The sequence below is a fragment of the Danio rerio genome, chromosome 20 (genome assembly GCF_049306965.1).
Source record: "Danio rerio strain Tuebingen ecotype United States chromosome 20, GRCz12tu, whole genome shotgun sequence".
Classification (NCBI taxonomy): domain Eukaryota; kingdom Metazoa; phylum Chordata; class Actinopteri; order Cypriniformes; family Danionidae; genus Danio; species Danio rerio.
Window position 1 is genome coordinate 28946795 of NC_133195.1, and position 25533 is coordinate 28972327.

Genomic DNA, 25533 nt, shown 5'->3' on the forward strand with positions numbered 1-25533 from the left:
GCATGAAAAAGTATCCACCTCTGCATATACATAGTTTTCAGACTTACTGGCATCCTTTAAGTTGAGGGAAATTACAGAAAGAGCTAAGTGATATGACACACTGCATAAATGTGCATTAACCACTTCTATTCAGGAGTCTTCATGTGTTTGTTTCCTCAATACAAACATACTAGTTACAATACACTTTAATGTAACAAAATATACAGTTAAACAAACCTTATTATGCACTTAAATTATGGGTGTCAAAATTAATTTTTTCTTCTGTGTACCGTGATGCAGATGCAGACAATTTAGTACTGGTTCAGAAATAATCATAACCGGTTATTATGTACTGACGTCATTTATCTCATATGCGATATGTCGCCGTAGCTTACTATGGCGAGGGAGGCGAGCGCGTGTATTTACAACACTCCAACTACTTAAAAATGCAGAAGATGTGCACAATTTCACTGCGTGTGTGTTTGCTGGACAGTCTTTCACTGACACTTACAGCAGAAGCCCCTATTTCACTGCGATTGAGAGAATGAAAGTAAAATCCATTTCTCTCTCTTTCACTGTGGTCCACTTTTCCTCTTCTCTCGGCTGTTACAGTGATACTTCTGGATACAAACATGAGCGCATGTCTGCACAGTCTTCTCCACCGTGTCTATCATGGATCAGCTGTGATCACTGCTGTCGTTTATCAGTGTCACTCATCTGTGAAGAGCGCCAGCATGTAACAGGCAATCGCAGCCCTTTCTGTTGAGCGTGTGACCAATTAAAGGAAAGAACTTGGTAGACAAGGATCAGAAAGCAAGCGGGATATTTATATTCATTTGTTTATTTGGTATAAACGCTTGTGTGTTGTTTCATATATCTGACTGTGTGTATTAAAGGACAGAATTCTATTACAAATAGTATGGAGATATATTTCTACATTTTAATACAAGAATTGCTGCTGTGAAGAAAATATAAAATTGTTTATGGAAAGCATCTTCAAAGCACCATGATACGATGGCATGACAATCAAAACCAAACTAAAATGTGAGACCAGTGTAGGTTTACACCTCTAACTTAAATGCACCTAAATACACATTCCTATTGAGATCTTCTTCTATATACTTGTTCTCCATATAATTTTTGCAATTTACAGTAGAATACACAAACTTTTTAAGCTTAATATCTCATTCATTGTACTAAGTGACATTTCATCATCTAGTATGTAAAGAGACTAAAACCCCCTGGAAGTAATGCCATTGATAAACCTAGCTTGTGCTTTTGCTGTTTTGAGGTGATGGCTACAGATCTGAGGAAGCAGATTTCCCATGCAGCAGAGGTGTATGAACAGACCAGAGGCATGTGTGAAGACTTCAGCTCCCAGAGGCAGCAGCTTCAAGACCTCATTTCCCAGATTTCAGAGCAGCTGAAGACCTCGGAGGACTCACTGGCAGAGTTTTCAACATCCTCTGACCCAGAGAATTTTGCTAAGATCAAGGTTAGTAAACTTACTGAATATGATGTACATCTAGAGGCAGGACTCTGCAGAGAAGGCCTAGCAAAAGTGCATTCCGATACGCACAATCATTATCAAATATTTTCATAAAATTTACCAATTAAATATTACTGCATATAAATGTCAATTCTTGTGTTTTATATTTAGGAGGTGGAGAGGTCACAGAAGCAGCTTGAGGTCAGTCTGGATCTAGCAGGTGAGTCTCTCAGGGCTCTGTGTAGGACGTACCCGACTCAACACTTGACTTTGATTGGTGATGCCATCTCCAACCTGGTCAAGAGGAGTGAGGAAGTGACACAACGCCGCAGCCAGATCCTGGGCTTACTTCAGGAAGCTCTACTGCAGCGCTTCAATGGTGAGTGAATTTACATAATTACATAAATATATACAGTTGAAGTCAGAATTATTAAACCCCCTAAATTATAAGCCCCCTGTTTATTTTTTCCCTTAATTTCTGTTAAACGGAGAGAAGTTTTTTCAACACATTTCTAATCATAATAGTTTTAATAACTCATTTCTATTAACTGAATTATTTTATTTTTGCTATGATGATGGTAAATACTATTTTACTAGATATTATTCAAGACAGTTCTATTGAGCTTAAAGTGACATTTAAAGGTTTAACTAGGTTAATTAGGTGAACTAGGCAGGTTAGGGTAATTAGGCTAACCTGCCTATTTTTATTGTATAAAAAAGTAATTTTTTTAAAAGTTACAATAAAAGTTATACAATGTAAAGTAATACAATAAAAGTTATTGTATAACAATGATTTGTTCTGTAGACTATTGAAAAATATTTAGCTTAAAGGGGCTAATAATTTTGTCCTTAAAATGTAAAAAAAAAAAAAAAAAAGTGCATTTCATTTTTAATCTTCTGAAGTCTGAATGTTCACAGTTTTGCTATGCTAAATGTTAATGGTTACAATAATTCGAAAGTTTGTCAAATTAGTTTCAATGCTAAAAACTTAGTTAATTTGGCATCCGTTAATTAAAAATTAAAACAATTTAATTAATAATTTTTTTATTTTAATTTAATACAAATTTTAAATTTTTTTACATACTTTTTTTACATTTCTTTTTAAATTATAAATGGATGAACAATTATGTAACTATACATGTACATTTAAAACAACTTTTTATTTTCATTAAAAAATAATTTATTAATAATAATATTTTTTAATTATATAATATTATAATAATTAATCATTTTTTAAATTACTATTAATATCAAGGAATATCAAAGGAATTGTGCGGCTTAATTTTTTTGTGGAACTAATAAGTTTCTCTAAAGGATCCTGTCATAAATGAAAATTTCATATTTTTTTATTTTTCTTTTATTGTCAGTTATATAAGTAGACTTAGAATATAGGTGGGCTTTTAAAGCCTCTTACTATTAAAATGCCTTATGAATACTTGATATCAGATATTTTATTTATTAATGCTTGTTGGAAATGATTCCTTAAAAACATGCCTGCCACACAGCTGTGCCTCAGATTTTGGCTCCCGCTGGAATTAGCGGAGTCTGGTTACTAAAACAACAGAGCGCCGCTCCGTCATCCATACACACCTACACAGTCCATCTGGCCTCATATACATGGCAGATACACATACAGTATATTTCCTCATATGAACCATCTTTCTCTCTGTCTCTCTTTTTTCATTTCACTAGAGAAAGCACATGCTTTTCACGGCTGGCTCTCAGAGTTGAGGGCTGAAGCTGAAGTCTGCTTTGAACAAACAGGAGATGCTGTTGCTATTTTTTCCAAGCAAGAAAAGCTCAAGGTAGAGTCATAACGCACAACATATTACTAAATAAAGCCCTGTAGCAGAGCAAACCAATCTACAGCGACTGCTGGCTGCTAATCAGCAGTCAAACAATGAAAAACCATTTCAGACCTCCATCTAATAAGGGATTATTCTGGATTTTAAATATGGGATTAAGAGCCATTTAGCGTTATTAATCGCTGTGGTTTATTCTGTCCCTGTTGTAATGTAATTTCTTTATCTGCTCATTTTTAGACTGTGTTGGAGGAGGTGGCAGAGGGCGAGAAGCGTTTGGCCTGTGTTTGTGTGGATGGAGAGAGACTCTTGTTGCATCTCAGTAAAGGTGGGACGGGAGGTGTACAGGAGCAGCTGGACTCCTGTCAGAATGCTTTGGATATGTTTGTTTTGGAGTGCAGACAGCGCTTACAGTCCCTGGAAGAAAGTGCCGGTCTGTTAAATGCGTAAGTAGTGTGGTCTAGGGAAATTAGGAAATACAAGAAGATAAGAAATTTCAAAACATTTATATTCACTATAGCTTGGGTACATTTTCTTGTCATGTCATTATTGTTTTTCACTTCAAAGTTTGGATAGAGTTGTACTAGTTAATGTTAGTTAATGTAATTAGTAACGTGAACAAACAATCAACAGTACAATTATTACAGAATTTATTGATCTTTGTTGATGCTAGACAATGAAAATAAAGTTGTTCATTGTGAATTTGTTAATTCATGGTGTATTAACTAATATTAGCAAGCAAGATTTGGATTTTAATTGTAAATGTTGAACTGTGATTAATAAATGCTATATAAGTATTGCTCATTATTAGTTCATATTAGTAATATTTGCACATTAAACAGTGCAAATGTAGTACAGTATATAGTATTAAAAATGATGACTACATTTGCCATGAATTACAGATGACTCCCACTAATATGTCATAAAAGCTTTATTGCCAGGTATGTTCACACTTACAGTACAAGGAATTTTATTCTTGTCAGAGCTTTTACAGTGCAACAGAGTTACAGAGACAGGACAAAAACACATAATGAATATATTTTAAAAATAGAAGTAGAAGTATATCAATAATTTATATATTAAAATTGATCTTCATGCAGATTTAGAACAATAAGCATTTCATAATATGTATTTTTTAAATAAAGACATAATAACATATCATAATGCAGATCTAAAATTATAATTCATTTCAAAAAAGACTTGTTGTTTTTCATTATCTTTAAAGCCACTAGGTTTAACCCATTTGTTTGTTCCCAAGAAGTTTTTATTTAATATATAAATACAATTAATTTAAAATATAATGAAATTCACTATGATGACTTATTTGTATATAGATAGAGAAGGTGAACTTAGCATAAAATAAGTTTGTTGTTTTATTTTTGAATGTTTAACATATCTTTTACACTGAATAATGAAACATACATCTTGACATTTTACTCTCACAAAAGTTATTTTTAAAATTTAATGAGACATTTTCCTTTATTATACTTTATATTTTTATAAAAAAAGAACTTACTTCAAATCGCATATATCATTGCATAATTAAATCTAGATACATTTAATTGAGATGTAAGTAATGTAATAAATATATAACAATTAAGTGGATTTCTGAAAAAAAGCTATATTTTACGACTTGTTTTGTTAATGTAAGCAAATTTCATATCATATTTAGTGAGTTTTGGCACCAGCCAATAGGAAGTCATCTATTTCAAAATTGACTGTGTGAGCTGAAATTTGTGACTTGGCAACAATGTGAATCTGAAGATCAACAATAATCAGTTTCATACAACACTATACATTGATATCAATAAATGATCAGATTGTAAAGCAGTTTTGTGCTGGTCAGCACAATAGATTTTGCTGGCATTGTTTCAGTATCATTTGTTATATTTTGTCATATCCTGTGCTGCTATCTTTGGTCTGAGAAAACTCACAAAGAGCAATGCGGAGCACTGATGTCTGCACCTTTAGAGTTCAAATTAGAATTTTCTAATGCACTTTTAAAAATTGTGGAGTTTGATATTTCTGTTTTGAAATATTTTCTGATTTCTGTAAATGTACTGGCTCAAACCGGATGGACCATTTTACAAGAAGACAAAGCACATAGCTCATCAAAACCATTTCTATTACTTGCTCTTGTGTGTGCTATTGTCCAATTGAAATGATGCAACTTCCCAGACGCTGATGTAATTTCAAATCTGCCTTCTGTTAGACAAGTGATATTATTATGGAAGATTTACTGTACAGGATGGAAAAAGTGAAATAAATTGAGGACCAAGGGAAATCTTCCAAAATTATTAAACCAAGAAAGAAATCTTCTTTTTAAATAAATACTTTACAAACTAGGAGAAAAAACACCTGTGGTCTTTCTTAATAAATAATATTTTTTATGCTCGGAGTGTCTGCCACCTGTGCAACTGGCAAGATATTGGAGCATCTGCTCTGATCAAAGCATAGCAATAATTTTAAATCCCCCTGTGTTCACTTATTTATCACATTGGCATAAATGAGTATCAAACATATCATTTCCATCCTTCAAATCGTTTTTTGATTTGTTTTAAATCAAAAATGACGTGCCAACTTTGCCTACAATGGTTCATTCATGGATCTAGTCTCCTTAAATCTTGCTTTCTGAATGTCCTGAAATTGGCTCTAATTGGTCAGATGACTCTATTTTAACTATTTTAACTTAACTTAAAAAAAAAATAGTTCTGTATTTCACTTTGCCTAGAATTCTTTATTGCTTAGCATTAGCAGTAACAGACGTAGTCTTCTGTCACACAAAAATAGCCCAATGAATGGCAGCCATGTAGTATATTTTAAAAAACAAAATTACCATCCAATCACATTTCCATATCGATTAAGATGCAGTTAATGAAGAGCTGTGCCATCCTTTGTCATAATAGAGTGCACAGATGAGATTAAGTCTGATGGAAAAACAATTTACAGTAACACTTTATTTTGATGGTTTATTTGAGTATTAGTAGACTGTCTGCTTAATATCTGTTGATACTGCTCCTTCAACAGACATTTAACTGACCATAAGAAACTTTGCAAGCACATGTCAACCTACACTAACCCTAACCCCAATCCTAACCCCAACCTTACAGTCTACTTGTAATCTAATGAGAATTAGTTGTAATGTAACCTAAATTCAACAAACTGGCCATCAAAATAAAGTGTGACCTAATTTACTATAGTTACAGCAAAATAAAAACAAGAATGCACATTAAAAGGTATGTTAAAAGAAACAGTACTTCTTGAAATGTGAAAATTCTTTAAACTTTCACAGAACACATCATTTTGTAAACTCTCTTGTAAGTCAAAAAAAAGTAGAGGAACGTTTTGTTTTGCAGAGGTAATTCAAAACTTTTTTATCTGAAATGCATATCTAGTGGTTTCATATTGCAGGAAGCTATCTTCCTGTCATATTGACAACACAAACAAAATTCTTACAGTCCACAAATGCAACTACAGTGCTTAAGGGATAAAGCAGGCGTTATTCATGGACAGCCAATGAAGACTGAAGGCTGGCATTAAGCTAATTTCTTACAAACCCACATAGATTTAGGCCGTTTAGAAATAGATCTTTTTTTTCTGGAAGATGGTAACTCGTTCCATATATTGTGGACTTTTATCTATGAAAATCTGCACACCTTAAATAGTACCTTGGACCACAAAACCACAAAAAAATGTCTAATGTTGCACAAATATATTTTTGGGATTAGATAACAGTACATTTTTTAAGTCTAAATTATCGATTTAACATTTATGCCTTAAATCATTAAAATATTAAGTAAATATCATACTCTGTTGGAATTGTTTTTGTCAATCTCCCCCTGCAAATATATCAAAGCACAATTTATGGTTTATTATACTGAGGTTGTCACAGCGGAATGAACCTCCAACTTATCCAGCTTATGTTTAATGCAGCGGATGTTCTTCAAGCTGCAACCCATCACTGGGAAACATCCATACACTCATTCACACACAAACACTACGGACAATTTTTTTCTTATCTAATTCACCAATAGCGCATGTCTTTGGACTGTTTCGGAGCACCCGGAGGAAACCCACGTGAACACGGGGAGTACATGCAAACTCCACACAGAATTTCCAACTGACCCAGCCGGGGCTCGAACCAGCGACCGTCTTGCTGTGAAGCGATCGTGCTGCTCACTGGGCCACCGTGAAGCCCTGAGTACGTTTAGACCATTTTAAACATGTCAGTAACACTTTTGTGTTTACTAAGTATGAATAATCTTGTAAATCATTTATTAAGCATAGTTCAACAATAACTAATGCTGTAATGTGAAGTGGATGCTGACAAAGGAAGTGCAGATCCAAACGCAGGTTTACTAAAAAGATGGTCAGGCAAGCAACAGTTAACACAGTAGCAAACAGACGTAAACAGGCAATCCAGAGTCACAGATTGTCAAAAAGGCAGGCGGCAGACAACATAAAACAAACAAAACAAAGCAAGGTTTAAATATGGAAGGCGAGGAAAATGCCTCGTAATGTTTACAGTTCAACAGGACTCAGCAATGGGTGTCTTAAAGTGAACCATATATATATATACATATATATGTATATATATATATATATATATATATATATATATATATATATATATATATATATATATATATATATATATACATATACATATGTATGTGCGTGTGTAATCAGTACTTGAGCAGCATCAGCTGTGTGAGTGTAATCAATGGAGACTTGGGGCAGGTGTGTGTGTGTGTGTGTGTGTGTTGCATGAAAATACTTACAGTATAGTTTTTTTTATTGAGACAGGATTGTAGTCTGTGTAAATGTGAATGTTCTCCAGTGATTTCTGAAGTTTAGATCGCTGGTGATTGTGACAAATGTATTATTAAAATCCAAAGTTGTACATGCTAATAATAGTCAATGTACTGCAAGTTAACGTGAACTAATGTCATTTAACTTAAATAGCATTACCAAACGTAAACAAAGATAAATAAGTAGCAAAACAAATGTATTAATAGTTTGTTCATGTTAGTAAATACATTAACTAATGGACCTTTTTTCAATATTTAGATTTTTTTTACCCTCAGATTCCAGAATTTTTCACTCTCTTTCAAATATTGTCCTATCCTAATAAACTATACCTCACTGAAAAGTGTATTTATTAAGCTTGTACAATACTAACATAAAAATATAAATTTTAAAAAAATATCCACTCCATCAGACATTAAGATATTTTCTTTAATCTTAATTAATATATTTTATGTAAATATTACAGTGAAAAAAGACAAACATAATTATACTTAAAAGTATAAATAATATAAACTTACAAGGTGGCTTGGTGGCGCAGGGGGTAGTGCTGTCGCCCTACAGCAAGAAGATCACTGATTTGAGCCACGGCTGGTTCAGTTGGCAATTCTGTGTGGAGTTTGCATGTTCGTGCATGTTGCATGTTCCCTGTGTTCATGTGGCTTTGCTCCGGGTGCTCCGGTGTCCCCCACAAGTCCAACACATGCGCTATAGGTGAATTGGGTAAGCTAAATTGTCTGTAGTGTATGTGTGTGAATGAGAGTGTATGGGTATTTCCTAGTGATGGGTTGCAACTGGAAGGGCATCTGCTGCGTAAAACAAATGCTGGATAAGTTGGGAGTCATTCCGCTGTGGCGACCCCTGATCGGGTCTAAGTAAAAAAGAAAATGAATGAATGAATAAGCGCACACAATGAAATTAAAAATCATGTCTTTAAGGTATTTAAAATCAAATCAAGTGTGTTTTCTTATATTAAGGTATGAAGCGCGGGTGGTGGAGTTGAGCGATTGGCTGCAACAGCTGGAGTTGAGACTGAAGACAGATGCTCCTCTGTGGGGTGAGAGTGAGCCTGCAGCCCCCGACTGCTCAGAGGAGCTGACAAGAGTGGAGGAAATCCATCGAGAGCTGCTGATGAGGAGGTACATATGGACAGTCTGTCTGCATGTTTATGAACTAGTACCGTAACAGTATCTAAGAATAAGTATTCATGTTTTATTTGTGTGTTTGAGAATATTTATTTTTCAGTGTTTAGCCATCTTCTGTTACGATTAAATGTACTGAAAATTGGCTGTATGTTTTCTGCCATAGGGCTTCTCTTGAACGTCTGTGTCAGTCCTCTGTCACCGTCAGAGAGAGAGAAACAAGGGCAGAGAATAGTGCCGCAGAAGAGATGCTCTTGAACCATGAAGCTCTGCTGCAGGAGGCTAGGACTCGACTCCGCAGCCTGCAGGACTACCAGGCTTTTGAGGAGGCGCTAAGAGCAGTGGAAACCTGGTTGAAGGATGTGGAGATAAAGTTAGAGAAACTGGAGAGCACAGAGGGGAATAAAAAGGAGGTGGAGGAGAAACTTGAGCAAGCTCAGGTACAACAACTAGGAATATCTGCACATTTAGTGATTTTTTTTTTTATCTCTTTTATATTTGAATGTCAGACAACGGAAATTCATTTGGATACAAATTTGATGTTTTATTTGCGTATTGAATAGAACAACAGTAATTCTAGTTACAAGTTCCAGGATTCTTTTCTGATATGCATAACCATACTAAAACAAAAATTAAAACAAAGTTTTGCAAGTATACAATGTAGTAGTAGTAATAATCAAAACAACTTTTTAGTTACAATACATTTCTTTGAGGAAAAGAATTCCCCGTGAAGTGACATAAGAAAGGGCCCCAAATCTTGTGATATTGTCCAATGTTTTTTTTAAGATATCTGGTTCATTCCAAGTGCAGAGTAGATATCAATACATTCATTAGTTTTTCTTTGGCTTAGTCCCTTTATTCATCAGGGGTTGCTACAGCGAAGAGAACTGCCGACTTATCCAGCATATGTTTTACACAGCAGATGCCCTCCCAGCTGCAACCCAGTACTGGGAACTAGATGTCAATTCTTCATCATAAAATATAATGTTTTTTATTTAATCATGTATGTATTATTTTATTTATCATTATATGTGTTTAATTTAAGGTTGTCAATAAACAAAAACTGAAATAGCTAAAATAAATATAGGTTGTTTTCAAAAAAAAAAAAAAGGATTTTGTTGATTCCGCTGTGATGATCCCGAATTAATAAAGGGACTAAGCTGACAAAAAAATGAATGAATGAATGAAGATTCCTAGAGCACACCTCATAATCCATATGAAAAATAAATATGCACACTAAGGGCCCTATCATACATCCTGCGCAATGTGGCGCAAGGCGTGGCGCAATAGTCTTTTGCTAGTTTCTGCTTGGCGCAAGAATTGTTTTGAGGCGTTGCGCTACGCTGTTTAAATAGCAAATGCATTTGCGCTCATATGTGCGCCCATAGGCGTTCTGGTCTAAAAAGGAAGGCTTTCTGAGGCCCAGTGGTGGCGCGTTGCTATTTTGAGAAACTAAAATAGATTTTTCATTAGACCAAAACAAACCCGGTCTAAACTCCAGTGCAGAGTTGCGCCTCGCTTACACACTGCTTAATACACACAGGAGAGCAATACGCTAATATCTTTACATATGAAAATATTTAATTATTAAGGATATGTATAGGATATAATAAGAATATATATATTTATAAATATACAGAATTAAAATATTACAAAACATATTATTTTCTAGCCTACATAAATATAAAAAACACTGCCTTTATGCCTTCTTCATCTCGGGAGGCTTTTTCAGTTCATTCATAACAATTTGCTTTTGTATAATGTTATCATTATTAGCAATATTATTTATAATATCCATATTTATATTTGTTTTATTAAAAACAAGCTTAGATTTGCCCACCTGCAGGTTTTAGATCATATGGGGCACAGCATGTGTTTTAGGATATAACTCAGGTTTTTGAGCACACTTTGTTATTATTGTTCATTTATTCTTTTGCTGGAAATTAGAACTGAATTTAGAAATAGTTTTGAAACAAATATTTGCGCTTAACAAACAAAATTAATTATTTATAGACTAATTGATGTCTGTGCGTAAAGGTTCCCTATCCACAAGAGCAAAAATGATAGTAGATCATTTATCTCTCATTCTCACACGGTAGATGCTCTGTTTAACTGTTGTCTTTAACTGTTAACTGTTAACTGTTTGCTAGTGAAATGCTTAGTTTTTCCACTTAGACTTACTTTACGTCATGTAAATAGCAAATGCGCTTATGGCGCGACGCAAGGCTCTTAAAGGGAATGGGAGAAGACTCTGATTGATTTATTCTCAAAACACACCTATAACTCATTAAGAAAATAAGCTCAACCCTTTTAGACCATCCGCCACAGCGCAAAGTGGATTTTTCCGTCCTTAAATGAGCAAAAATGCATTCTGACATGCCCTGAAAGCGTTTGCGCCTACCGCTTTGCGCTCTGCGCATGGACCGTCAAAATAGAGCCTTAAACACTTACACCAGGGGTGTCCAGTACTCGCTTCTGGAAGGCCAGTGTCCTGCATAGTTTAGCTCCAACTTCCTTCAACACACCTGCCTGAATGTTTAGAATAGTTCTAGAAAGAGCTTGATTAGCTGACTCACGTGTCTAATTGGGGCTGTAACTAAAATATGCAGGAGACCGGCCCTCCAGGACTGAGTTTGGACAACCCTGACCTACGCAATTTGGATGAGTGTCAGTAATAACAGACTCCTGTAAATCACTTCAGTAATTTTACCTAGATAACAGTGCTCATCCATCAAAAACATACTAGTAAAATATTGGTTCACTTAACTGTTCATGAAAACATAGTTTGTGAATTAACGGTAGGGCTGCATGATACTGGAAAAATTACACATTGCATCTATTCTGCAACATACAGTATATTGCGGAATATTGTACAATTTCTTGATGATTTGAATAAATGTTTGTAAAGAGTCTATAATTTTAGATTGATTGGAAAGATTGGGAGTGCATAAAATATAATTCAGTAATTAAGTTTATTGTATAGGGCTAGAGCACAATAAGTCTTGTATAATAAGCATAATATTTATATTATTGAGCATGATATTTGTATAATAAACAATCTACAAGCATAGATAGTCAATAAAAATATGCTAATTAAATAAACAGCATTTTATTGCTTTCAGAAGAGTCATTATTTATTCACCCATACAGTAATTAAATAATCAAATGTAAAATAATACTGTATAGTCTTCGTTTTATAATCATTTTCATAAAATGAATCGTTATAACTTTTTCAAAGTACAAACAGTACGTTTTCCTACGCCTGAATGCTTTTACAACCATCACACAGTCACAGGCCTCAAAAAACAATGATGAATTATAACCCAGACTCAACATTGCAAATACTTGCTCTGTGACTATTGTGAATGATCACATTGCTATATTGATGCTGAATTAATATATTGTGCAGCCCTAATCACCGGGCCATAATGTTTAGCCGGTTTTATACACAGTGGGATGATTTAGGGCTGGAGATCTTTAGAAGCAATCTCAGAAAATGACAGAGCTTGTATTTTAATGTTAAACGGCTAATTAATAATTCACTCAGTAATTTAAATGACTTTGTTAGGGCTGATTGTTTTAATGCATTTGGTGTTTAGTGGTTAAAAATACAGATTGCATACAGAAAACCAAAATCAGGTTAATAGGACTAAACAGCAGCACTCTAATTAATGATATTCAAATAAATGCTTCCATCTATTTAGCTCTGAACATGTTAATTGTTTGTCATACCTTTTTATCGCCCTAAAATGCCTTCTGTTTATAATCAAATTCAGCTGGGGTGTTTTAGGACAGGCATAACTTTGCTATCAAGGTGCTTGTACAAGTTTCAATTCTTTTTAATACATTTTAAATGAATTGCTTAAGTTAACATTAACATTGACAGGCCTGATTTTATTGTTATTCTCTATTTTAATGTTAAATTAAATCTCTACTTTTCTGCTACTCCTTTTCCTCTTTGTATTGGATGATCTTCACCTGTTCATCCATTAGATTATAGTTTACATTTAACACTCAACTGACATTTCCCAGAACTGTTTAAGGGGAAGGAATATTTTTAGAGTGGGTCTGTACTGTATCTGTGTCCAGTAGCTGTAACTTGTGTTTGTTTCCTCTCATCCAGGATATCCTGCTTATGAAGGGAGAGGGCGAGGTAAAGCTCAACATGGCGGCCGGGAAAGCAGAGCTGGTCATCAAGACCAATGGAGAAGTGGAGCGAGGAGTGATCTGTTCAAAGCTTCAGGAAGCTGAAGACGCATGGGCTGCACTGCTTTTGGGAGCTATGAGTTGTCACAGGTGACTTGTTTACTTGACTTGTGTAGCTTAACTCACTAAATAGCCTGCGTTTAAAAAGTTGAGGTCAATTGTTAGGGAATGAAAATGATCCAGAACCAGGGAAACATCAATAGTAATTACCAGCCCCATTAAGGTATTTTGGGTCAGGAGTGATAAGAGTGGGAGCATAGTGGGCTGTTTTTAAATTGGTAAGTGTGCTTGACTGCAGGTGGCAATTAAAGTCATTATCACTATGGTAACCAAGTTATTATCCTGCTCTATCAGTTTCAATTAACATCAAGTGTGTAATTTTGGAATGTTAATGATGTTATCTATCTATGTATCTGTTCATCTATCCATCAGTCCATCTATTACTCTACAGCATCAATTCCAAAAATGTTGGGACCTTTTGTAAAATCCAGTAAAATGAATGATATGTAATTTGCTAATTCTCTTATTTTTTAAAAAACAAACAAAAGCACAAAGAAAAGATTTCCTGCTTATTCACAAGCAACTAAAATGTATTCTGGAAATAAAAACAAATTTACCTTTATTGTGGTTTAATATTTTGGTAATTTAACTGTTTAAGTTGCACAACACCCATCCATCCATCAATCAATCCATCCAACCAACCAACCATCCATCCATCCATCCATCCATCCATCCATCCATCCAACCAACCCTCCATCCATCCATCCTTCCATCCATCCATCCATCCATCTATCCAACCATCCATCCAACCATCCATCCATCCATCCAACCAACCAACCATCCATCCATCCATCCATCCATCCATTCATCCATCCATCCATCCATCTATCCAACCATCCATCCAACCATCCATCCATCCATCCATCCATCCAACCAACCATCCCTCCATCCATCCATCCATCCATCCATCCATCTATTCAACCATCCATCCAACCAACCATCCATCCATCCATCCATCCATCCATCCATCCATCCATCCATCCATCCATCCATCTATCCATCTATTCAACCATCCATCCAACCAACCATCCATCCATCCAACCAACCAACCATCCCTCCATCCATCCATCCATCCATCCATCCATCCATCCATCCATCCATCCATCCATCCATCCATCTATTCAACCATCCATCCAACCAACCATCCATCCATCCATCCATCCATCATCTATCGAATCATCCATCCATCCATCCAACCAACCAACCATTCATCCATCCATCCATCCATCCATCCATCTATTCAACCATCCATCCAACCAACCATTCATCCATCCATCCATCCATCTATTCAATCATCTATCTATCCATCCAACCAACCAACCAACCAACCATCCATCCATCCATCATCTATCTAATCATCCATCCATCCAACCAACCATCTATCCATCCATCCATCCATCCATCCATCCAACCATCCATCCATTATCCAGCCACCCATCCATCTATCCATCCATCCATCCAAAAATGTAAAATATAAACAATCCATATATACTTTTACTAATGGATACGTGACACTCTATTTCATTTAATTAAAGTCATAGATAGCAAAGAAAGTAAACTGTGACATTTTATACACCAACCAGAGGACTGCTGCAGTGCTGGGAAATTATTCAAGTTCAGGTTTGCATAAACCTGGTTGACAGCAGAGACTACAGGCTGTCACTGAGGCTCATTGTGAACTAGCAAAGTATTGACAGATGTGTACAATAAATACTGTGACACCAACAGTTGTCTGACTTTGTTTTGGTTCAGTGTAATCCAATACATTAATGTACTGTACCTTTATATCAATGTTATCTGACATTACATTAAGATGAATTTGTTCTAACATTGTTACATAACAATATTTTAATCTACAATGAATAAACTCTGAGAAAATGAAAGTGTCTAAAAGTAACTACAATCTCTGCTTCTTATGTGTTTTTGTAGCCGCTTGGAGTGGACCGTAAGTCAATGGGATTTGTTTGTGGAGTCTCGAGCACAGCTGCAGAGGTGGCTGGAGGGAGTCGGGCTGGAGGTTAAAGGTCCTCTTGAGCCTCAGCTTGGGCTTAGAGAGAAGCGAAAGCAGTTGGAGAGACTGCGCTTGCTGTCATCAGATGTGGAGGACCACCAGGGAGCTTTGTGCTATCTGGAGGAGAGTGCAGCCGAACTTTACAAGCGCACTGGTGACCCCGTCTTTAAAGAGGAAGAAATGGTTCTCCTCAGGGCGCATTTTGAGGATGTCAAAGCTGCAGCAGAGGTGCAGTATTATGCCTATGCTGGATAGTTGTAGTCTAAGTGAGTAAGTGTAAATCAAAAAAAAATTTAATTGAGTTAATTGATACTTTATATTATCTAGGAGAGAGTCAGACTGTCAGAAGATGTTGTCCACGAACATAAGACGTACATGGAAACAACCAGGGAGCTCACTGATTGGCTAATGGTGGTAGGGGAGGAGCTTCAGCAGTGCTCTGACCCATCTGGAGACTCTCCCACCTTAAGTCGCAAGCTGACTGATGTCCGGGTAAGAAAATTTAATTATTCTCATATTAAACTACATAAAGAAAAAAAATGTGTTAGGTTTTTATACTAAATATTTTTATACCATATAGTGCAGTCACATTTTATAATGAGATCCAATTTTCACTATAACTCTTTCCGTGCCAGCGTTTTCTAAAAAACTTGCCAGCCATTGTCAGCAATTTTATGATTTATGATCAGAAAATTTCCTGCTAGGAAAGTAAGTGAGTGGTAAGTGTACCGGCCTCTTAGGTTTTAGGTACACCTTACTAGTACTGGGTTGGACCCAGATTTGCCTTCAGAACTGCCTTAATCCTTCGTGGCATAGATTCAACAAGGTACTGGAAATATTCCTCAGAGATTTTGGTCCATATTGACATCATAGCCTCACACAGTTGCTGCAGATTTGTTGGCTGCACATCCATGATGCGAATCTCCAGTTCCACCACAACCCAAAGCTGCTCTATTGGATTGAGATCTGCTGACTGTGGAGTCCATTTGAGTACTGTGAACTCATTGTCATGTTCAAGAGACCGAAGATGGGTACACTGGGGTTATAAAAAGATGGACATGGTCAGCAACAATATTTAGGTAGGCTGTGGCATTCAAACGATGCTCAATTGGTATGAATGGGCCCAAAGTGAGCTAAGAAAATATCTCCCACACCATTACACCACCACCACAAGCCTAAACATTTGGTACAAGGCAGGATGGTTCCATGCTTTCATGTTGTTGACACCAAATTCTGACCCTGCCATCCGAATGTCGCAGCAGAAATCGAGACTCAACAGACCAGGCAACGTTTTTCCAAACTTCTTTTGTCCACATTTGGTGGGCCTGTGCAAATTGTAGCCTCAGTTACCTGTCTTTAGCTGACAGGAGTGGCACTTAGTATGGTCTTCTGTTGCTATAGCCTATCTGCCTCAAGGTTTGACTTGTTGTGCTTTCAGAGATGCTCTTCTGCATACCTGGGTTTTAACAAATGGTTATTTGAGTTACTGAGTTACCAATCTGCCATTCTTTTCTGACCTCTGGCATCAACTAGGCATTTGCACCCACAGAACTGCTGCTCACTGGATATTTTCTCTTTCTTGGACCATTTTCTCTAAACTCTAAAAATGGTTGTGTGTGAAAATCCTAGTAGATCAGCAGTTCCTGAAATACTCAGACCAGCCAACAACCATATTACATTCAAAGTCACTTAAATCACCTTTCTACCCCATTCTGATTCTCAGTTTGATCTGCGGCAGATTGCCTTGACCATGTCTACATGCCTAAATGCATTGAGTTGCTGCCATGTGATTGGCTGTTTAGAAATTTGTGTTTATGAGCAGTTGGACAGGTGTACCTAATAGCGTGGCTGGTGAGTATATGAGCATAGCATATATCAAAACAAAGAACCAAGTGTCTGCTTTCAAACAACAAAAAAGGTTGTAGGTTTAATCAAAAATGTAATACTTTTGGATGAAAAAAAAAAGAAAAAAAATGCATTTTTCTAAAAGTGTGCAGTATGTGTGTAGTAAGTAGTATGTAACACACCATTATAATGAAGAGATGAAGTCAAAGGAAGGTTGTAAAACTTTTTTTTACCCACAGTCTTACGTTCTCTTTCTCTGGTTGTCTTACATTTTGTTCCTAGGACACAGAGAAGTTCTGTACTTTACTCAGGACATGCATAGGGTTTCCTCTAGCATAACATATCTAAAACACAGATTGCCATAAAACTCGTCAATGATACGGAAGTGTTTTCTCTTAAATGATGAGTTAATAACTATCACTATTGCCTGAATAAACTCCTAGTTTGCTGCTTATTTACAGTAATTAATTTAGTAGTTATTAGTTTGGATTAAGGATATATAATAAAGTCTTGCAAAATATGTATTTTATAAGTAATAAACAATCAATATCTTAATAGTAGGAATAAGCCTATACATTTAACGGTGAAATTGGTTTCTTGAACTAAAGTGTTACCAATATTTCTAATTTCTTGCCAATTACTCATTTTCAAATCACATTGTTCCTTAAGTCCACATTTGTCTAAAACAAGCATGCAATTTGAATGTTTTTCATTAAGTTTATAATTCAGCAGAGCTTTTACACATTAATTAAGCATGCTATTTCCTGTGAACGTGCTTGTCCTCTCTCTGTGGAAAATGCTAGAGAGAACTAGCATATTGTTTTCCTCATTTACAAACATCATCTTTCATTGTGAACAGTGTGAAGCGACAAGAACAAATGCATTCTTTGAAGCAGATTGGTGTGAGACTGCACATCGAATTATGTGAGACACTGATGATATGAATGCATAATTGCATTTCATCTGCACATATGATTACAGAGTGTGGGTGTATAAACAGATAGAGAGATATGTGTTTTTATTAACCCCATGAGGGACAATGTGGTGCAACCGCTGCCACTCAATCTTGCCTGACAAAACAATACAACACAATTTACATTTTCAATGATTTAGTTAGCAGAAACTTTAGCTAAAATGGCTTTCAGATGAAGAGGAATACAAGAAGAAGAAGCTGATCACAAAATGTTGCAATGCAGAATGGCCCAAAATTGCACAATTCATGGAATATGCAGTGTTTACTTTCAAAAAGAGTGTTTAAAAAGTGTATTAAAGTAGTGTATTTAAAATAGTGCATTTAAATGGTGCATTAAAAAGTTGCCAACTGTACGATACTGACAGAAGTGTTTAGAAACAAAACACTCAGCTTGCTTTTTACTAAAGTATAAAGGAAAACATTCCACAGTTATGCACAACATATACTGTACATAATAAATATTGTTATAAAAGACTTAAATGGAAAATGTGTTAATCTGTGTGTTAGTGTGTGTTGTCGAATGTTTGATTATTGATGTGAGTGGTAGTATATTTTATTTAGAGGTCAGAGTTTTTGTACTGTATTCTCTCACTGGAATACAAATCAATGGACGCAGATGCTCAGATTTGACTATATGGATCTGCAATATTTCTGTGCTGATTAGCTCATTATGTTGCTTGCTTATCTCTGTAGCTTATTTGTGTGTATGTGTGTGTGTGTGTGTGTGTGTGTGTGTGTGTGTGTGTGTGTGTGTGTGTGTGTGTGTGTGTGTGTGTGTGTGTGTGTGTGTGTTTGATGAGAAAGAAGATCTCCATAATACTGAGTGTGTGTTTGATGAGAAAGAAAATGATTGTAAAGTACCAGAGGCACCGAGAGAGCAATAAGAGGTGTTAAAAAAAGGGGAGAAAGGAAGAAAATTGGTGGGAAATTTTTATGCTGTTTCTGGCACGTTTCTCCCTAGATGATCAACGCCAGTCAGAGAGATTGAGAGAGTGGAGTAGATGGGATAAAGGATAATAGGACTACACAGCAGCACTCTAAATAAATCATACTCAAATAAATGCTTCCATCTCTTTAGCTTTAAAGATGTGGTTTGTTTGTCAGAGATCATACCTTTATATTACCTTAAAATGCCTTCTATTTATAATGGAATACAACTGGGGTGTTTTAGGACAGACATAACTTTGCATAGAAAGCAGTTGTGTCTAAAATCATGCCTTTTTTTTCTTTCTTCATTTTTTATTGTATGAGGGATGACAATAGGTAAGTAAGTAAAATTAAAAAAATGTATGAATAAATCAGCCTGGGGTGGAATAAATATTAATAATTTGAGATATGTATATATATATATACAGTGCATTCAGAAAGTATTCATAGCTCTTCACTTTTTCCAATTTTTTTTTTTTGTTACAGCCTTATTACAAAATGGATTAAACTCTTTCATTTTCTCAAAATACCCCATAATGACAATGTGAAAAAAAGATTCTTTGAAATTGTTGCAAATTTATGAAATAAAAAACCTGAAAAATCACATGTACATAAGTATTCACAGCCTTTGCTCAATACTTTGTTTATGCACCTTTGGCAGCAATTATTGCCCTAAGTTTTTTTAAATATGATGCCACTAGCTTGCCACAAAACCTGTCTTTGGGAATTTTTGCATGTTCCTCTTTGCAGTACCTCTCAAGCTCTATCAGGTTGGATGGGAAGCTACGTTGTACAGCCATTTTCAGATCTCTCCAGAGATGTTCAATAGGATTTAGGTCTGGGCTCTGGCTGGGCCACTCAAGGACATTCACTGAGTTGTTGTGAAGCCACTCCATTGATATTTCGGTGGTGTGCTTTGTGTCATTGTCCTGCTGAAAGATGAACCCACGCCCCAGTCTGATGTTAAGAGGCATGTTTTCTGAAGCATGTTTTCATTCAGGATGTCTCTGTACATTGTCTTCCTTTTGGCAAATTCCAGGCAAGGAGTGGTTTCCGTCTGGCCACTCTACCATACAGGCCTGATTGGTGGACTGCCGCACAGATGGTTGTCCTTCTTTTCCACTGTGCTCATTGTAACTTTCAGAGCAGCTGAAAATTTTCTGTAACCTTCCCCAGCCTTGTGCCACAAGACAATTCCGTCTCAGAGGTCTACAGACAATTCCTTTGTTTTCATGCTTGTGTTTTAACATGCACTGTCAACCCTAAGACCTTATTTAGACAGGTGTACGTCTTTTCAAATCATGCCCAATGAACTGAATTTATCACAGGTGAACTCCATTTAAGCTGCTGAAACATCTCAAGAATGATCGGTGGAAACCGAATGTACCTGAGCTCAACTTAGAGCTTCATGGCAAAGGCTGTGAATACTTATGTACATGTGATTTTTTAGCTTTTTTTTTTTTTTGTAAATTTGCAACAATTTCAAAAAAATGTTATGTGTAGGATTTAGAGGAAATGGATGAGTTTAATTCATTTTGGAATAAGCCTGTAAGATAAAAAATGTGGAAAAAGTGAAGCGCTATGAATACTTTCCAGATATAAACATAAACAGCATTTCATTATTTTCTGTAGAGTTGTAATGTATTCAGGTATATAGTAATTAACAAATGTAGAATAATACTGCATAGTCTTAATTTTATCAACAATTCAATAAAATTACATTACATTTAGTCACTCAGCAAACACTTTTGTCCAAAGTGACTTACAGTTGAGTCGGTCTTCAGCAATTCAACAAGAAGAAACAATACATCGGAGTAGTGCTATTTGTTAAGTAACTTATTTGTGAGTAGTAGGACTTTATTGTTTTGTTTTTTTCATAGAGAGGGAGAGAGAAAGAAACAAAATAATCATTGTTAATTTTTAAAACAGTACATTTTCTTATGCTTGAATGCTTTTAAAACCTTCAAACATTCACAGGCCTCAAAAAAGAAAACACTTACAAAATGATAAATGCTGAATAAATATTGTGCAGCCCTAACATATATTTAAAAAGAAATGAGGATTGCTATTTCGGAGCCTGCATGAAATGACATGTTTCATAATTATGTTATATACAGTACATTAAAAGCAATAAAATGTCTACTTTGATGTTTAATAAAAATTGTGAATATACAAGGAATAAAGGTTTTAACATAATTAAAAAGTAAAAGGTAGAGTTGAAGTCAGAATTATTAGCCCCCAAATTTTTTTCCCCCAAATTATGTTTAACAGAGCAAGAAATTTTTCACTGTATGTCTGAAAATATGTTTTCTTCTGGAAAAGAAGAAAATCTTATTTGATTTATTCCGGCTGAAATAAAAGCAGTTTTTAATTTTGTAAAAATCATTTTTAAGTCAAAATTATTAGACCTTTAAGCTATTTTTTTTCGATAGTCTACAGAACAAACCATTGTTATACAATAACTTGGCTTATTGCCCTAACCTGCCGAGTTAACCTAATTAACCTAGTTAAGCCTTTTTTGTCTTATCACGGCAAAGATTAAAAAAAAAATCAGTTATTAGAAATGAGTTATTAAAACTATTATGTTTAGAAATATGTTGAGAAAATTCAAAAAAGACAAACTCAACAACCCCACCCCTCCACCCCTGGCTTATTTTCAAGTAAATGTATAAATAGTCTTTTTAATGACTCAATGGTTAAGAATGTATGACACTTTATTCATTTTTCTACATTTAGTAAATGCAAATATGACATCAATACAGTACTCAGCATTTGAAGTTGATCAGAACCTTCCCGTTTTCCAACACCCATTATTGTCTTAGGACAATTTTGAAAAACGTTTTTTGATCCATTTCAAATCTTTGCTACTGTATAACACATGTTATTCTTATTTTAATTTGTTCGTATTTTAATGATTATTTGTAAAAATTTTAATAATTTTTTTTTTTTATTCCCCAACACCCACTTTTAATTCTAAAGTAGTTTATTAATAAAACAATGAACTTAATTAAATTTATTTCGCATTGGATTTTTATGAATGAATGAATGAATGAATGAATGAATGAATGAATGAATGAATGAATGAATGAATGAATTTCTATTTAAAGCTGAGAAATCTCGACTGAATAAGTAAGCACGTTAGGAATAAAAATGCTGCTAATTTAGATTGATGAAACAGAAGGCGGTGCCGCGTTGGCACAGTATCGCTCATCCTCTGAATCGCGAGAGTTTTTGGCGCGCTGAACAGTCGCTCAGCCTCAGCAGCGCGCGAGTCACGAGCGGCGGCAGCAGTAGTTGGATAACAAGCAGGCACCGATGCTGCAGTTTCCGTAGCAACTTTACCCTCCCTCTCTCTCTCCCTCTTTCTCGCTCTCTCTCAGGAGCTGCTGGAGCGCGGCGCGTGCGAGGGTCGCGAGCGGCTGCGGCGCGTGCGGCTGAGCGCGGAGAGAGCCGGAAGGCACACGGCGGCGGCGGGCTGCGAGCTGATGGATGGAGAGGTGGCGGCTCTGGCTCGAGCGCTGCACCAGTGGGAGGGAGCTTCGCTACGAGCTCGCGACGCCCTCGAGACAGCCGTGGCGGCGGCGACAGGGGCCGAGCGTGAGCAGACGCGGCTGACAGCGCAGCTAGAGGGAGAAATGGAGAAGCTGGAGGGCCAGCTGAAGGAGTGGAGCGACGGACTGAGCTGCGCCGAGCGGAGGAACAGCGGAGCCGCGGCGGTGGAGGGATGGACGCTCGCCAAGGTAATTGAGAGTCGAGATGAAGAGGAAAGGGGGAGTGTATAAGGTAAATGCTGTTTAATTACAGTGTACGTTATGTAAGCTCTCACACCAGACACGCGCTGTTTAGAAAGTCAACAGCGTTAACTATGACAGTTTGATGAAGAATTTGGGTCCTTCTTAAAGGGACACGCACACTGTGCCATACAGACTGTATGATTATATTCAGAATGTATTCAATATTTATGTAGTTCAGTGATGACCTATACTATAGACTGATCAACAGATATGGACAACCAGATATGCAACATATGCAAAAGGTTTCTTAAAATAGCCATAAAATACCTCTATCTTTATGTAGTTTGTTTGTGTTTGAGAGAAATGTTAAGTTAAATTATAATTTATTTGTTCTGTTTTATTAATTGACAATTATTAACTTATTTTAAATATGACTTTAATGTGTTGTTTATTTTAATTGGATCAGATAATGTTAAATCATTATTCTTTTAATCACATTTTTATTTATTTATTTATTTGTTTATTTAAATACATTTTGGATATTTATTATTATTTTTTAAATCAGTTGGCCAAAATTTTATATTTAATGTTATTTTATAATGCATATATGTTTTTAAATCAATATGGCAATGCAATTGTAATGTATTTTTCCTATTTCTATTGAATCTTCATATTTTTGTATAGTACTACAATTGTTCAGTTATTTTTTATTTAATTATCTAATTTATCTTATTCCTTTGTTTCTTTTCTACTAATCTTTGTTCATTTGTTCTACTAAATTGTTTATTTATGTTAATCTTATTTTTTTTTCATTATTAATGAATTAATAATTAATTATTAATGTTTTTTTGGCCAATCATTACCACGAACTTGTTGACCCCGGTTAAAACAACAACAACATTAACAACAACAACCTTTTACAGAGTAATACCCTTTTTCTTTGCTTTTTTCTTGTTTGTCATATTTTCTGTCTGCTGTCTGGCTATTTCACATACACAACACTGAGTTGTGTTTCCTGCTGTTGAGGTTTTTTATATACTTCATTTGCAGCTTGCTGTTTAGATAATTGAAAAGGGTTTAAAAAATGTTTCCTCCTTTTTTCCTCAAATCCCTCAATGCTTCCATCTTCCTTTTTTTAACTTTCTCTCATCCCGTGTTTCCGGTGTCCGGACTTGTTTGTGTTACACGCTCGTTTGCGCGGCTCAAGCTCCTCAACATCTGACAGCTGACTCCCATCGGGACCAGGAGAGAGAGAGAGAGAGGACAGAAAGAAAGGAGGCGGGAGGAAGGAGGGCAGAATGTGAAAGGGAGGGAGAGAATGCGAACGAGAAAACATGTTAAAGGCGGGGAGAAGTGAATGAGAGCCGCTGGAGAGTGTGAAAAAGAGGGCGAAGAGTGGAAGACCGGGAGGAGTAAGAGAAGGAAGAGGAGGAGAGAGACCGCAGTAGGAAGTGTTGTATAGAGGGAAGTTAGGGAAGCATTTCCCTCTTGTTTTTAAAGAGACGCTCAGGGGGAGGGTGAGAGGCTCCTCGGTATAATCTCAGACATGTTCGCAGAAGTGGGAACGCTTCCTGGACTCGGCAAAGAACAGAAATGCTTTTGTAAGAATCCTTCTCTTGGAGTTGAATGGAGTTGTGTGTTTCAGTGCTCAATGCGCAGATGTGTGTGAGTGTGTGTGAAGCAGCAAGCTGATAAATGAGATTTTAGGTGTCAAGCATGGCCTGTGCATTGACACTCACCCCGCTGTGTTTGTCAGGGTGTTCTGGAGGGGCTTCAGACAGCTGAAGTTATGGAGGAGAAGCTGAAGGCGCAGCTCAATGAACTGTGTGGGTTTTCCAGTGATCTGGGTCCACAGTCGGACAGAGTCAGCGCTCTCATAAAGCTACACAACAGGTGAGTGCTGCACACACACACACACACACACACACACACACACACACACACACACAATAATATGCTGCAGGTTAAAGGGGTTTGGAGTCAAACGGTCACCGTCTGGTTTTGTTTAGCAGTTCATTTTTTGAGTTTGTTTGGTATTTTTAGAGTGGAAGATGGCTGTTTGTCACAGATTTTCCTGTTTATGTCTTCACTGCTTATTGCATGTGTCTGTTTTTATTGGTAGAGTCATAGTTTTAACGAGTTAAAATTTTTCCTTTGACATTTTTATTTTTGTAAAAACTGTTGATGAGTAAACAGCATAAAAACGGTATTGTGTACATGTAGTATATTAAAATGTACCAAACAATTAACTAACTTAATTTAATAGTTTAATACAAACAGCAATAATATAATGTATATAATTTTTTGTTTTGAGTTCTGAAAATAAATAGTCTAAATAAAGTGTAACAAATTATTACAAAAATACCTTCAAGAAAGGTTAGTTAATGTATGATTTTTGTTGAAAATGTAAACACATCCAATATTTTTTACTATTTGGTTATTTGTTTCTTTCTTTTATTTATTTAACATATTTTTATATTAGTCGAATAGTTCATTAAAATAATTCATTCATTCATTCATTCATTCATTTATTCATTCATTCATTCATTCATTCGGCTT

At 35.8% G+C, this 25533-nt stretch overlaps 1 protein-coding gene across 7 annotated transcripts in view; it reads left to right on the forward strand.

Moving 5' to 3' along the window:
* Window positions 1-25533, forward strand: part of syne1a (spectrin repeat containing, nuclear envelope 1a) — a 329974-nt gene that overhangs the window by 202795 nt on the left and 101646 nt on the right. For 6 of the 7 annotated variants that reach the window (XM_073933275.1, XM_073933274.1, XM_073933278.1 and 3 more), the window contains 11 exons: window positions 1271-1474; window positions 1640-1847; window positions 3161-3273; window positions 3511-3716; window positions 9054-9215; window positions 9385-9658; window positions 13342-13514; window positions 15414-15723; window positions 15823-15987; window positions 22621-22980; window positions 24731-24867. In XM_073933275.1, coding sequence (XP_073789376.1) covers window positions 1271-1474; window positions 1640-1847; window positions 3161-3273; window positions 3511-3716; window positions 9054-9215; window positions 9385-9658; window positions 13342-13514; window positions 15414-15723; window positions 15823-15987; window positions 22621-22980; window positions 24731-24867 — 2312 coding nt within the window. Of the gene's footprint in view, window positions 1-1270; window positions 1475-1639; window positions 1848-3160; window positions 3274-3510; window positions 3717-9053; window positions 9216-9384; window positions 9659-13341; window positions 13515-15413; window positions 15724-15822; window positions 15988-22620; window positions 22981-24461; window positions 24576-24730; window positions 24868-25533 lie in introns of those variants that run through there. The other variant, XM_068218947.2, reaches the window with a different exon arrangement.